A 12638-nucleotide genomic window follows, 5' to 3' on the forward strand; every position below is an offset into this window, starting at 1 on the left:
TCAACGTATCTATTTTCGTAATCAAAACTATGGTTATAACGCATTATCTTTGCTCTTCTTCTTCTTCTTGTTCAATTTTTCTATTTCCTTCATTTACTATTTTTCATTTATTTCATATAATAAATAAATAAAAAATGGAGGAAGATAAGCAGGAGGAAAAGAACAAAAAAGATCGTATACAATCCTCTTCCACTGTTGATAAATCTACCAAGTCGGCTTCAGTTTCCAACTCAAATACTTCAAGTAGTGAAAAAACTAAGCATCGATATAAATTAAAAGGCCATTTTACAACTGAGCATAATACTGATTTTTCAAAGTAAGAACTTTAGTAATAATTTACTCTTTATTTAGATTATTAACTAAACCTATTGCTTTGTAGTATATCAACTAATGAACAATATATTAAAAACTCTGGTAATCACAATGAGCACACATCATCTAGCATATATCAGGATGCAGAATCGCCTAATAATTCACATACATCAAATAGTTATAAAAAAGGTAAAAAAAAAAAAAAAAAAAAAAAAAAAAAAAAAAAAAAATAAGAAAGAAAAAAATTGTTGGAATGCAAATTTGTTCATATTATCATTACATAATACCAATATATTTATCATTAGATCAATCTACTCATTTACCTCCACAATATGTATCAATCTCACAGCCATCTTTATCTCAACCAGCTAAACAAAATGATATTATATTTGATGTAGATGTTTTAGCAGCTTTAACACAAGGTGACAATGGTCGATATGCTAATTATGCAACCTCAGCAGATTCTATGTTAGCTCTTTTGGAAAGCCGTAAATATAGAGCCAATAAAGGTGAAAATCAAGATTTTATAAAAAGCCCTCCCGGTTCTATACCATTAGCTTCTCCAAACGTTAATCTATTAGCGAAAAGCTCTTGTTTTCCATCCTGGGGGTCTGGAGGGGATATTCCTATTACATTTGAAGAATTGGATAGTATTTTCCATGTCCTTGCAAAGAGATTTGGGTTTCAACAAGATAGCGTAGAAAATATGAGCGAGCATTTAAAAGTAATGTTAGATTCTCGTGCTTCTCGAATGCAGCCTCAAATAGCATTAGATACTCTTCATGCCGATTATATTGGCGGTAAAAATGCTAACTATCGTAAGTGGTATTTTGCTGCTCAAATTGATATTTATGATCAAACAGAACAAGAAAAACAAATGGCTTTGGATATGATTGACGAGCATGAACAATTATCGCGTATGCAAGAGAAATGGGACTTACGTATGCGTAGCTTATCAAATAAAGAAAAAGTTCATGATTTAGCATTGTATCTATGCTTATGGGGTGAGGCAGCTCCTGTACGATTTACTCCTGAGATACTCTGCTTTATTTATAAGATGGCCTCAGATTACTCTTGTCATGAGTCTATTGTAGATATGCAAGAGGCACAAGAAGACGCCTATTTAAATGACATTATTATACCACTTTACCAATTTTTTCGTGATCAGACTTATGTTAAAATCAACGGAAAATATACCAAGCGAGAGAGAGATCATGATAAAATTATTGGCTATGATGATGCAAATCAATTCTTTTGGAATTCAACATTTTATGATAAAATTTTAGTTGCAGGGCATGAGGAACAAACACTTGGTCAATTGTTACCCCGTAAACGGTACATAGCTTTAAAAGATGTCAATTGGAAAAAGACTTTTAAAAAAACTTATAAAGAAAAACGTACATGGATGCATGCTTCTATCAATTTCTCAAGAGTGTGGGTTATTCATATTGTGACTTTCTGGTATTATATATCAGCAAATGCCTATTCCTTATATTTAAACCTTGATAAAGATATTGCAAAAGAGGAGCTTCCAGTGCAAATATCTATTGTTGCTTTAGGGGGAGCTATTGCATGTTTGTTAGTCTTAATAGGCTCTTGTGCTGAATTAATGTACCTACCGGCTAGTTGGTATAATTCAAGAAATATTTTGCGTCGTATTGCATTCTTAATATTACTTATGATCGTGAATGTGGCTCCTTCTTACTATTGTGTTATAATAGATAGGCAAAGTGCAATATCAAGATTAGTATCTATTACTCAATTGATTATTAGTATTATTACAACATTATATTTGTCCCTTGTACCATCATCTCGACTTTTTATGGGTCCTTCTAAACATACACGTAAAGAATTAGCTAATGAAAGCTTTACTGGATGTTTCCCACCACTCAAAAGTATTGATCGGATCATGTCGGTCTGTTTATGGATCTGTGTATTTTCTTGTAAACTATTAGAATCTTACTTCTTCTTAGCTCTTTCCTTCAAGGACCCTCTTAAAGTTATCAGTACAATGACGATTACAAATTGTCATGATGCCATATTAGGAGATTTGATCTGTAAGCAAATGCCTCATATTACAATTTTTATTATGTTTTTGATGGATCTAGTACTTTACTTTTTGGACACCTACCTTTGGTATATCATTTGGAATACTATCTTCTCCGTTGCTAGATCTTTTTATCTAGGTATCTCTATTTGGTCTCCGTGGAGAAATATCTTTTCAAGATTGCCAAAGCGTATCTTTGTCAAATTGTTAGCAACAACAGATATCCAAGTTAAATATAAACCAAAAGTATTATGTTCCCAAATATGGAATGCTATTGTTATCACTATGTATCGTGAGCACTTGATCAATGTAGACCATGCCCAACGCATGTTATATCAGCAGGTAGAATTTTGATATACATTTTAAAAATCCGTTCCTATGTACTAAAAATATAATTATTTGTAGGAGATAAACCCTATTGATGGTCAACGATCGCTTAAAACACCTACATTTTTCGTTTCTCAGGAAGATACCTCATTCAAAACAGAATACTTTCCTCAAAGGGGTGAAGCCGAAAGACGTATTCATTTTTTTGCTCAGAGTTTAACGACACCAATGCCACCTCCGCATCCGGTAGAATGTATGCCCACCTTTACCGTACTTACAGTATGTATTAACGAAAAACAAGTTTATAATATTGGTTTTTTTTTTTTTTTTTTTTTTTTAATATTGATATGTATTGTATTTTATTTTCCTTATTCAATTTATATTTATATTTATATTAGCCTCATTATGGTGAAAAGATTCTTTTGACACTCCGAGAAATTATACGAGAAGAAGATACAAGCACAAGAGTAACATTGCTAGAATACCTAAAACAATTACATCCTGTTGAATGGGATAATTTTGTTAAAGATACTAAGCTATTTGTAGATACTGATTGTCGACGCAGTATTGATACACGTGATGGCTGTAATTCCGGCTTCTCAATATCAAGCAGTATTCAAAAAGACTTTAGTAAAAGTATAAATGATGATCTTCCCTTTTATTGTATTGGCTTCAAGGATTCTAGACCAGAGTATGCTTTACGCACTCGAATTTGGGCATCACTTAGAGCGCAAACATTATATCGTACTGTATCGGGCTTTATGAATTACCACAGAGCTATAAAGCTTCTCTATCGTGTGGAAAACCCAGAAATAGCACATACATATGCTAATGATAAGACAGCATTAGAAAACGATCTGGACAAATTATCTCGCCGTAAATTTAAATTTTTGGTAGCCATGCAACGATATGCAAAATTTACTCCTAGTGAATCTGAAGATGCAGAATTTTTATTCAAAGCTTTCCCTGAACTTCAAGTAGCTTATATAGAAGAAATATCCCCTATTGATCCTAACGGAGAGATTACCTATTACTCTTCTTTAGTTGATGGCACCTGTGAACTAACTGAAAATGGTAAACGTAAGCCCCGTTATCGTATCCGCTTACCCGGAAACCCTATACTCGGAGATGGTAAATCTGATAATCAGAATCATGCTATTATCTTTTATCGTGGTGAGTTTCTTCAATTAATTGACGCTAATCAAGATAATTATCTTGAGGAATGTTTAAAAGTTCGAAACGTGCTTGGTGAATTTGAGACATTGGAGCCTATATCTATATCCCCTTACTCAGCTGCTTACAAAGAAACGAAAACATCAGCGGTTGCTATTGTTGGTGCCCGTGAATATATTTTTTCAGAAAATATTGGTGTATTAGGTGATGTTGCTGCTGGTAAGGAACAAACATTTGGCACCCTTACCCAGCGAATTATGGCAAAAATTGGTGGTAAATTACACTATGGTCATCCCGACTTTTTGAATGCTATTTTTATGACTACTCGTGGTGGCGTATCTAAGGCACAAAAGGGTCTTCATCTAAATGAAGATATTTATGCAGGCATGAATGCCTTTACAAGAGGAGGTCGTATTAAACATACCGAATACTTTCAATGCGGTAAAGGTCGTGATTTAGGTTTTGGCTCTATCTTGAATTTTACAACGAAGATTGGCACTGGTATGGGCGAACAAATGCTTTCTCGTGAATATTATTATATAGGTACTCAATTACCTTTGGATCGATTTTTAACATTTTACTATGCTCACCCTGGCTTTCATATTAATAATATTTTTATCATGTTATCTGTACAACTTTTCATGTTGGTTATTCTTTTTGTCAGCACTATGGGTAGTTCTTTAACTGTTTGCGAATATAATCCTGATGTACCACCAGAGGCGCCTTTAGTGCCAGAAGGTTGCTTTAATCTTGTACCTATTATTGATTGGGTGAAACGCTGTATTTTATCCATCTTTGTTGTCTTCTTTGCGGCCTTCTTACCGTTAGTTCTACAGGAATTAACTGAAAAGGGATTTTGGAGAAGTCTGACACGTATGGGGCGTCACTTTATATCTTTGTCTCCTCTCTTTGAAATCTTTGTGACACAAATATATACTAACTCTGTCCTAGAGAATCTTGTTTTCGGTGGAGCCCGTTACATTGGCACAGGTCGTGGTTTTGCTACATCTCGTATTTCATTTGCAACACTGTATTCTCGTTTTACAGGTCCTAGTATTTATGTAGGTGCAAGGAATTTGGTTATTATGATCTTTGCTTCCGTTGCTTACTGGATCCCTCATTTAGTCTATTTTTGGTTTACTGTAATCGCATTGATCATTTCTCCCTTTGTGTTTAACCCGAATCAATTTGCACTTGTAGATTTCTTAATGGATTATAAAGAATTTATTCGCTGGCTCTCTCGAGGTAATTCCAAAACACATGCTAACTCCTGGATTAGCCATACACGTTCATCTAGAGCTCGTATCACCGGCTATAAACGTAGTAAGCCTACAGAAGCTACAAATAGTATGGCAGATATTCCTCGTGCTGGTTTTTTTGCTATTTTTATATCTGAGCTAGTATTACCACTACTTTATGCTGGTTTATGTACACTTCCATATGCTTTTGCCAAGAGCTTTGATATTGATGATCCTAAAGTTGCAGCAAAAGGCCCAAGCCCATTGATTCGTATTGGCGTTATTGCCTTAGCTCCAATTATATTGAATATTGTCGGTTTGGTGATCTTTTTTGGTTTATCTGTTGGCATTGGTTGTATCCTAAGCATTTGGGTAGTTAAATTTGGTTCACTTATGGCAGCCTTAGCACATGCTTGGTCGGTAATTAGTCTCATTATAGTTTTTGAAGTGCTTGTCTTTTTAGAGGAGTTAAAGTTAAATCATGTTTTACTCGGTGTAGTAGCAATGATAGCTATTCAGCGTGCCGTTTTAAAATCATTGACAGTTGTCTTCCTTACACGTGAATTTAAACAAGATGAGTCAAATCGAGGATGGTGGACTGGTAAATGGTACGGTAGAGGCCTAGGTTGGCATGTTATTACTCAACCTGGGCGTGAATTTATTTGTAAAATCATTGAAATGTCTGAATTTGCAACTGATTTTATATTGGGTCATATCATTCTTTTTTTCCTTTCTCTCTTCACCATAATACCTTATATTAATACAGCTCATTCTGTTATGTTATTTTGGCTTAAACCATCTCAACAGATCCGCGATCATATTTGGACTGTAAAACAACGTAAAAAAAGAAGACGCGTAGCTACGACATACGGTATGATGTTTGCTAGTATGTTTTTATTGTTTGTAGCTCTTGTAGTAGCACCTTTGACCTGGGGTAAAGATCTTGTTTCGAAACTTATCCCTAAAGACGGCTTATTTATTTAGTTTCCAATATATATATACATATACATATATGTATATATTACCCCTCTTTGTTTGTTTTTTTTTCTTTTTTGTTTAAATATCATTATATATATTTCTATACTATTTCTTTCCCATCTACCTCCCGAATTTATAAAACTAGATCTTTTTTTAATAATGAAAATACAAGTGATAAATATACATGTAAAAAAAAAAAAAAAAGAAAAAAAGAAAAGATTGCAGTAACCCAGAATAAGCTTTTTTTTTTCTTTTTCAAATAGTTTATATTTGTACTTTATATATACAAAAAAAGGAGAATTAAATAACGTCAATAGATTGTAGAATTTTGACACCAATTTCAAACTATTAAATAAGAAATTATAAGTTACAAATACAACGATATAAGCTTACTTTTTTTGTACTTACGAAAGCAACAATAACAGCAATAATGATTAAATAAATAATAATCAAAGTTTGATATTCAACACCAAAGTTGTTTAAATGATCTCTAAGCATAGATAATAAATCAGAAATAACGCGAAGACGATCATTTAATATTTTAGCGCGTTGTGGGATCTCTAAATAGTCTCTTATTGCAGTATACATTGGCTGTAAAGCAGGCTCCGACCAAAAAATTTCAGGTGTATCTACATGTATAAATTAGCATATAATAATCTATTATAATGACATTTTTTTTTTTTTTTTTTTTTTTTTTTTACTTCTTTACCTAGTACATTGGATACTAAATTAACATTCATTCTTAATTTAAACAACTGTCCATTAATTTTGGTTATTTCTCCACGAGTTTTACCTAATCGACCTGTTTCAGCCATTTCCTTGGGTAAATATTTTGTGTCCTCAATTGTTTTATCCATAATGTCCTCATATCTGGCTAATACAGCACTTTGAGCTAAACCATGCGATAATGTCAATTTAATCATATGATTCCCACTCTTTAACGTAATCATATCATTGAATATTCTTGGCTTCATTTGGGAAGTGTCATATTGAAAATGAATTTCTTCAATTTGCATATCTTCATCTGGATTATCCCTAAAAGGATCAATAGAAAACTGCATAAAATCTTCCAACATCAACAGTTCTTCAGCACGACGGAAATTCCAAAATACAACAACACCATAATCGAATATAAAAACTTCTCCTCCCTTAAATGGCTCACGATACGGCTGCTGCTGTTGCTGTTGCTGTTGCTGTTGTTGCTGTTCATCATTTTGTTTATTATTATTTCTATCTTCAGTCTTTTGCTGCTCATTCGATTGTTCATCTTCCTCTCTCTGTTGTCCTTCGTCTAATTTACTATTTTCTTCAGAAAATGGGTTTTCAAAGATGCCCTCTTCCTCCTCCGTCGCCTTTTGTTCCCCAAGTGAAGAAGTATCTTGTTCTGGTTGAGGTCCTTTATTGCTGATCTCTTCTTCTTCTTCTTCCTGTTGTTGATCCTCTTGATCATAATCTTTACGATTTTGATAATAATTTGAATAAGATTGATTTATATCAGGCTGCATAACAATAGGAGCATCAGAACGATTAAAATTGTCTTCATCGTAGTTCATTTCTTCTTCATCTTCCACAGTATTACGCCGGCTATTAGGAGGCTTTGAAATATTACTTCTTACTCTAATATTATACGGATTATTTTTGCCGGGTCTTAATGTTCTTAGAGGGAAATGATAAGCTGCATAAAGACATTCGTCATAAAGTCTAGGTGTAGCATGATGATGTTGACGCAAAAAACGTTGTAATTGAGTCGTATTATAACCTTCACCGGTACAATAAGCAGCAGCACGAGGTAATAGAGCCAACTCACGTTCATCTTTAGTCATACGTTCTGCAGGAGTACGTGAACCAAACGTCCATTCAATAGGTAATGGAACACCTGCAGTACGTGGTTGACTTTGCTCATCTTGCCATTGTTGCTGTTGATGCTCGTCTAATGAATTACTAGAAGTACGACGCAATTGATTCATCATTGTATAAGCGTCTTGTTGCCTATTATCGTAACTAGTTCCAGAATCAATAGGTAAAATTGTTTGCATACTAGTTTCAGCATTATCAGCAGATGACTGAGGAAATAAAACAAGTTTTTGAGAAAACTTTGTACTTCGAAGTGGTTGTGTAGGCTTTCCTTTAGTTTTATCATTAAGTGCTGTTAAATTACTTGTCAAATTAGATGTTGATTGTACGGGTTGTGGAATTGGATTTGTCTTGAGCACTTGCTTAGATATAGCAGAAGGCTTTTTAGTTGGATTATTCATTTTTAGTGCACTTTCAGAGGCTTTATTTGACATGATTATTATGGTTTTTTTTTTTTTTTAAGAAAAAAAAAAGAAAGAAAGAAAAGTTCAACATTTTCATGGATGAATTTTTTAAACTCATCATCCTTTTTTTTTTTGAACAACATACTAAATACACCCTTTTTAACTTTTATTATTCATGCATCATTTTATTTTAGTGACAACAGTATCTTTTCTTTTATTCAGAATAAATAAATGACAGACAATACATATCCTACTATAAACTGGATAACTAAAAAGGAAGTTAATGATTTAGTTGAAGCTTTCATTCAAAGTAGATCTAAAAAATATCAAGCCAAGGTATTAATTTCAATGAATACATATGAAGATATAATTCAAGTATTAAGACAAGTAAATAAACAATATAAAGTAAAAGAGTTTATTTATTCATTTCCTTTTTTTTTCAATAGAAGCCAGCTTATTGCACTTTTAGTACAGCTAAATTTAGATACTGGGCTCGAAAAAAGTTTGCATTAATAGTTACAGATGGAAAGCAAGTGGTTTGTTTAAAGAAAGTTGATCAAACTATTGGAAAACCAGTATGCGTTAAAGAAGAGATATTCGACGTTATTTCAAAAGCCCATGCAGATTGTGATCATAAAGGACGAGATATTACCTATGAAAATGTAAGTAAACACAAATATATAAGCTTATTATTAAATGCATTAGTCTAGGTTAAGAGAATGAAGTCTTATCTCCCAAAGGAATTATGTGACATGATAATTAAGAAATGCTATTTTTGTAATGAAAGAAAGGCGCGTTCTTCTTTAACTTCTAATGATAATGAAAGTGATTTTAAAGAAATTATCGATTTTTATTTAACGATTTAAATCAAGGCGTAAAAAAAAAAGAAAAGAGAGAGAAAGAGAGAGAGAATGCAGTGCAATGCAAAGATAGTTTCACTTATTGCTATTTAACCTTTTAAATATGATTACATAATATAACATATAGAATTGCTATATAATATCTACAAATTTAAATATGTCTCATAATGTTAACTTTTGCTAATGATTTTACATATTGAAATAATTTTGTTTGTTAAATTCAATTTCTTTTCAAAATAGCCAAATTTTAATTGAAAGTACATCAAATAGAAGAAGAGTATATTCTAGTTTCTCGTATAATTATTCTTACTGATTTAATCACACTAGTAACTGTAAATGCATATTTTATATAATAAAAAGGCTTATTGAACATAGTTTCAAAGATAATATACTTGGTAAAAAAAAAAACGTCATATTTGTATTTATACTACCGATAATAACTACATCTTTCTAGTTACTAATATACTTACTAGATTTTGCACTCTCAAAGCTATCTCTAGTAGGTTTAACCTAACTATTACACTCACATGAAGAAATAATTTCTATCTTTAATGGATTAACCGAAAATTATCCAAGATGGTAAGGATTCTGAATATATACATCAAATGATGTGTTTATAAGTAAAGTAGACCTATATAAATCATTTACTTGTATTGAGTTATTACCCCTATGCAAATGGTATAGTAAAATACTGTGTAATTAAAGTAAATCCTATTATCGAATTTCCATACTTTTTACAAGTAACTAAGAGGGGGTTCTTTTTGTTATAATAGATGTATATGTATACATAATACATAACCGTTTGCAAGATGTACTAATGAAGAGGATGGTGATACAAATACTATGAATCAGATAAAGACATTTGAAGCTACTTTTTCTGCTATTTATAATAAAAAGCTGCATAAAACAGATTTAAACCAAAGTTATCCATAAATACTTCTCCCTTCTATATATAAAGAAAAATAGTTTAATCGATGCTACAGTTGAAGCTTCTAAAGTTAAAACAGCTATTAATTGTAAAGCTACTTCAGTTATTTATTGATATTAATTTATGATAAAAGCAATGATATATGATTTTTATTCAGATTTATACTCATGTTAGAGACACACTGTATAAAACAAATATATACTTGAATAAAATAAACCTTATACTTACTGCTAATGGTAGGTCTTAAAAGAATAATATAAGAAAACACTGTAACATTAATTTTAAACTAACTAAAATCTACCTTAATTTACCCGCATATAATATTATTTTGGTTATTATAAATCTTATATTTATAACTGAACACACAGAGAAAAAAAAAACTATAAACTGAACATATTCTCATACAGTAACAATAATGTATATGAAAATAAATAAATAAATACTTTCACTGGGGGTACAAAAACTAACATCTTTTTTTTTTTTTTTTTTTTTTTGAATAAATATTAATTTGAAACATACCTCAGACAATCTCACTGATCAACAAATGTCAACATCCAAATTAAATAAAATTGAAAAAGATGGCAATCCTTCCAACATTAAGGTAAGAAGATCTTTAATTTCTATTTTCTCGTATATAACCTATTCAAATTTAGGTTGTAGAAGCACGCCAAGCAGTATTACTTCTTAAAGGCTACTCAGCTCGTAATGAATCTACAATGTGGTTTTTAGAACATATGTTCCGACCTTTAACATTGAATACATATGATGTAAGTCTTAATAATACCAACTCATTAAAACTATACCTTTTATTTTATTTTATTTCATTTTATTTTTATTTTTATTTTTCTGGTTTGACGATAGAACTACCAACTTTTATACTTATCACCAAATATTAAACCTTTTTGGGAAAAGAAAAAGGATTCAAGACAAGTGCAAACAGAATTAATATCACACGAAATGAGCACGGATGAAGATCCTTCTAAATCATTATTAAACCATGATATGGCATCAGAAAATGATAAAATGTATATTATCACTCCCCGTACAAGAATTTTAACTGTTGCAAAAGAACATAATTTTGTTTTTATGATCGATCTAAGCTCTAGTTTGGCTACTATAGACACGAACTCCGGAAAAGTGATGATAGGGCATACATTTAATATGTAAGTTGACTCTACAAATTATAATATACAGTTATTAACCCAAGCTTCTCTATAGAATCAAAAATATTATTCAAGGTCTTATCAAACCCTTTTCTCTGGATCCAAATGATGTCTCTTCTCCATTTATTGTAAATATTCAATTGATTATAGAGATTAAAATAGATGAGTTGATTTTTTTTTTTTTTACCATTATTGCAGATTGATTGTATTGTAAGAATTACTGTTATTGCAGAATGCTCACAATTTGGATCAAATATAAATGTTATACCCATTCTAGCTGAATACTCAACAATAAGAGTTTTATTACAAAATACGATTGTGTCAATTGATAATATATCAACAGTATTAAATGTTCTAAAAGATGCGATAGAGGCCTTTAAAAAGGATTTAGGAACATTCAGGAAAAATTTAACAATAAAACGTTCGAAAATGGGATATGAATTAGATGTACGAGATGATCATACTCCAACTGTTACAGAAAACACAGACTTAAATTTTAACCTGAATAAATCTAGTCACTCATCATCAAATGTATCTCTAAAGCAAACACAGCAATCTCGAAAAAACTCGTTAAATTTGTCAAAGTATGACAATACTTCTGCCCATATAGTATCCGACAATAATCACTCAAAGAGTGAATCAGTATCAAATAATAAATATCAGCAAAATAAAAGAACAGATAATAGCTTTAATAATAAGAAAACGACCGAGACTAGCCATCATTATCGTCATCATCATAGTCGTTATCACAAGCATAAGCACTCATCATCTATATCAGATTCTATTGAAAGTGTTCCAAGTAACGTAAAGAGTCCAATTAGACAGTCAATTGTTAAAGATGGAAAAGATGTATGGGGTGTTGGTAAAACAGGTAGTAACTTAGCCTATATACTACGTGCAGGCCATTTAGCCTTAAGCTTATTCCCTAAAAAGGGACAGTCATCTCTTATATTAGTGACTGACGGCGTAGTAAAGTCAAATATTCAAGATGAATTTGTTACTCGTCAAATTATATCTGAAAATATAACATGTAACGTTATTCAACTTGGACAACATGTGGATTTTTTTCCCGGTTTAAATTTTGGATTCGTACCTGATAATGAGATTTTAGAATATTTGGTAACTGCAACACAAGGTGTTTTTGTTTTTGCTGAAAACTGTCCATCAATAAATGAGATTGAGTACAGAATTAAAGATGATATTTCAATATCACCGAATTTATATCATTATAGATATATGTTAAAAGAAGTTTATATGGATTATATGAATGCATCCCGCTTATCAAGAAAAAATAAGGAAAATGGAAGCAAGGATCAGAAAAAATCGATTGATAGTGATTCAACTTTATTAAATA

The 12638-nt window shown here is 31.5% G+C and overlaps 4 protein-coding genes across 4 annotated transcripts; 3 read left to right on the top strand and 1 right to left on the bottom strand.

Annotated features, from left to right (window-relative positions):
• Positions 1-134: 134 nt before the first annotated feature.
• Positions 135-6081, top strand: BX663DRAFT_566768 (1,3-beta-glucan synthase component-domain-containing protein; the record flags this gene model as incomplete). Its single annotated transcript, XM_051532093.1, has 5 exons — positions 135-316; positions 380-501; positions 618-2701; positions 2765-2965; positions 3085-6081. 5 exons carry the CDS (start codon positions 135-137, stop codon positions 6079-6081), a joined length of 5586 nt encoding a protein of 1861 aa, XP_051388093.1.
• A 211-nt stretch (positions 6082-6292) lies between these two features.
• Positions 6293-8402, bottom strand: BX663DRAFT_20443 (uncharacterized protein). The gene is made up of 4 exons (XM_051521754.1): positions 6869-8402; positions 6785-6799; positions 6484-6704; positions 6293-6420 (listed from the first exon to the last, which is right to left on the bottom strand). Exons 1-4 carry the CDS (start codon positions 8361-8363, stop codon positions 6376-6378), a joined length of 1776 nt encoding a protein of 591 aa, XP_051388094.1. The 5' UTR covers positions 8364-8402; the 3' UTR covers positions 6293-6375.
• Positions 8403-8564: 162 nt separating this feature from the next.
• BX663DRAFT_493007 (uncharacterized protein) lies at positions 8565-9340 on the top strand (the record flags this gene model as incomplete). The annotated part of the gene is made up of 3 exons (XM_051525304.1): positions 8565-8720; positions 8780-8995; positions 9044-9340. 3 exons carry the CDS (start codon positions 8565-8567, stop codon positions 9197-9199), a joined length of 528 nt encoding a protein of 175 aa, XP_051388095.1. The 3' UTR covers positions 9200-9340.
• A 1267-nt stretch (positions 9341-10607) lies between these two features.
• BX663DRAFT_20475 (uncharacterized protein) lies at positions 10608-12360 on the top strand. Its single transcript, XM_051521755.1, has 6 exons — positions 10608-10722; positions 10775-10888; positions 10983-11284; positions 11340-11412; positions 11483-12155; positions 12218-12360. The coding sequence occupies exons 1-6, from the start codon at positions 10666-10668 to the stop codon at positions 12244-12246; spliced, it is 1248 nt and encodes a 415-aa protein (XP_051388096.1). The 5' UTR covers positions 10608-10665; the 3' UTR covers positions 12247-12360.
• The last annotated feature ends 278 nt before the right edge of the window (positions 12361-12638 follow it).

Source organism: Cokeromyces recurvatus (genome assembly GCF_025118155.1).
Source record: "Cokeromyces recurvatus strain NRRL 2243 chromosome Unknown BX663scaffold_1, whole genome shotgun sequence".
NCBI lineage: Eukaryota > Fungi > Mucoromycota > Mucoromycetes > Mucorales > Mucoraceae > Cokeromyces > Cokeromyces recurvatus.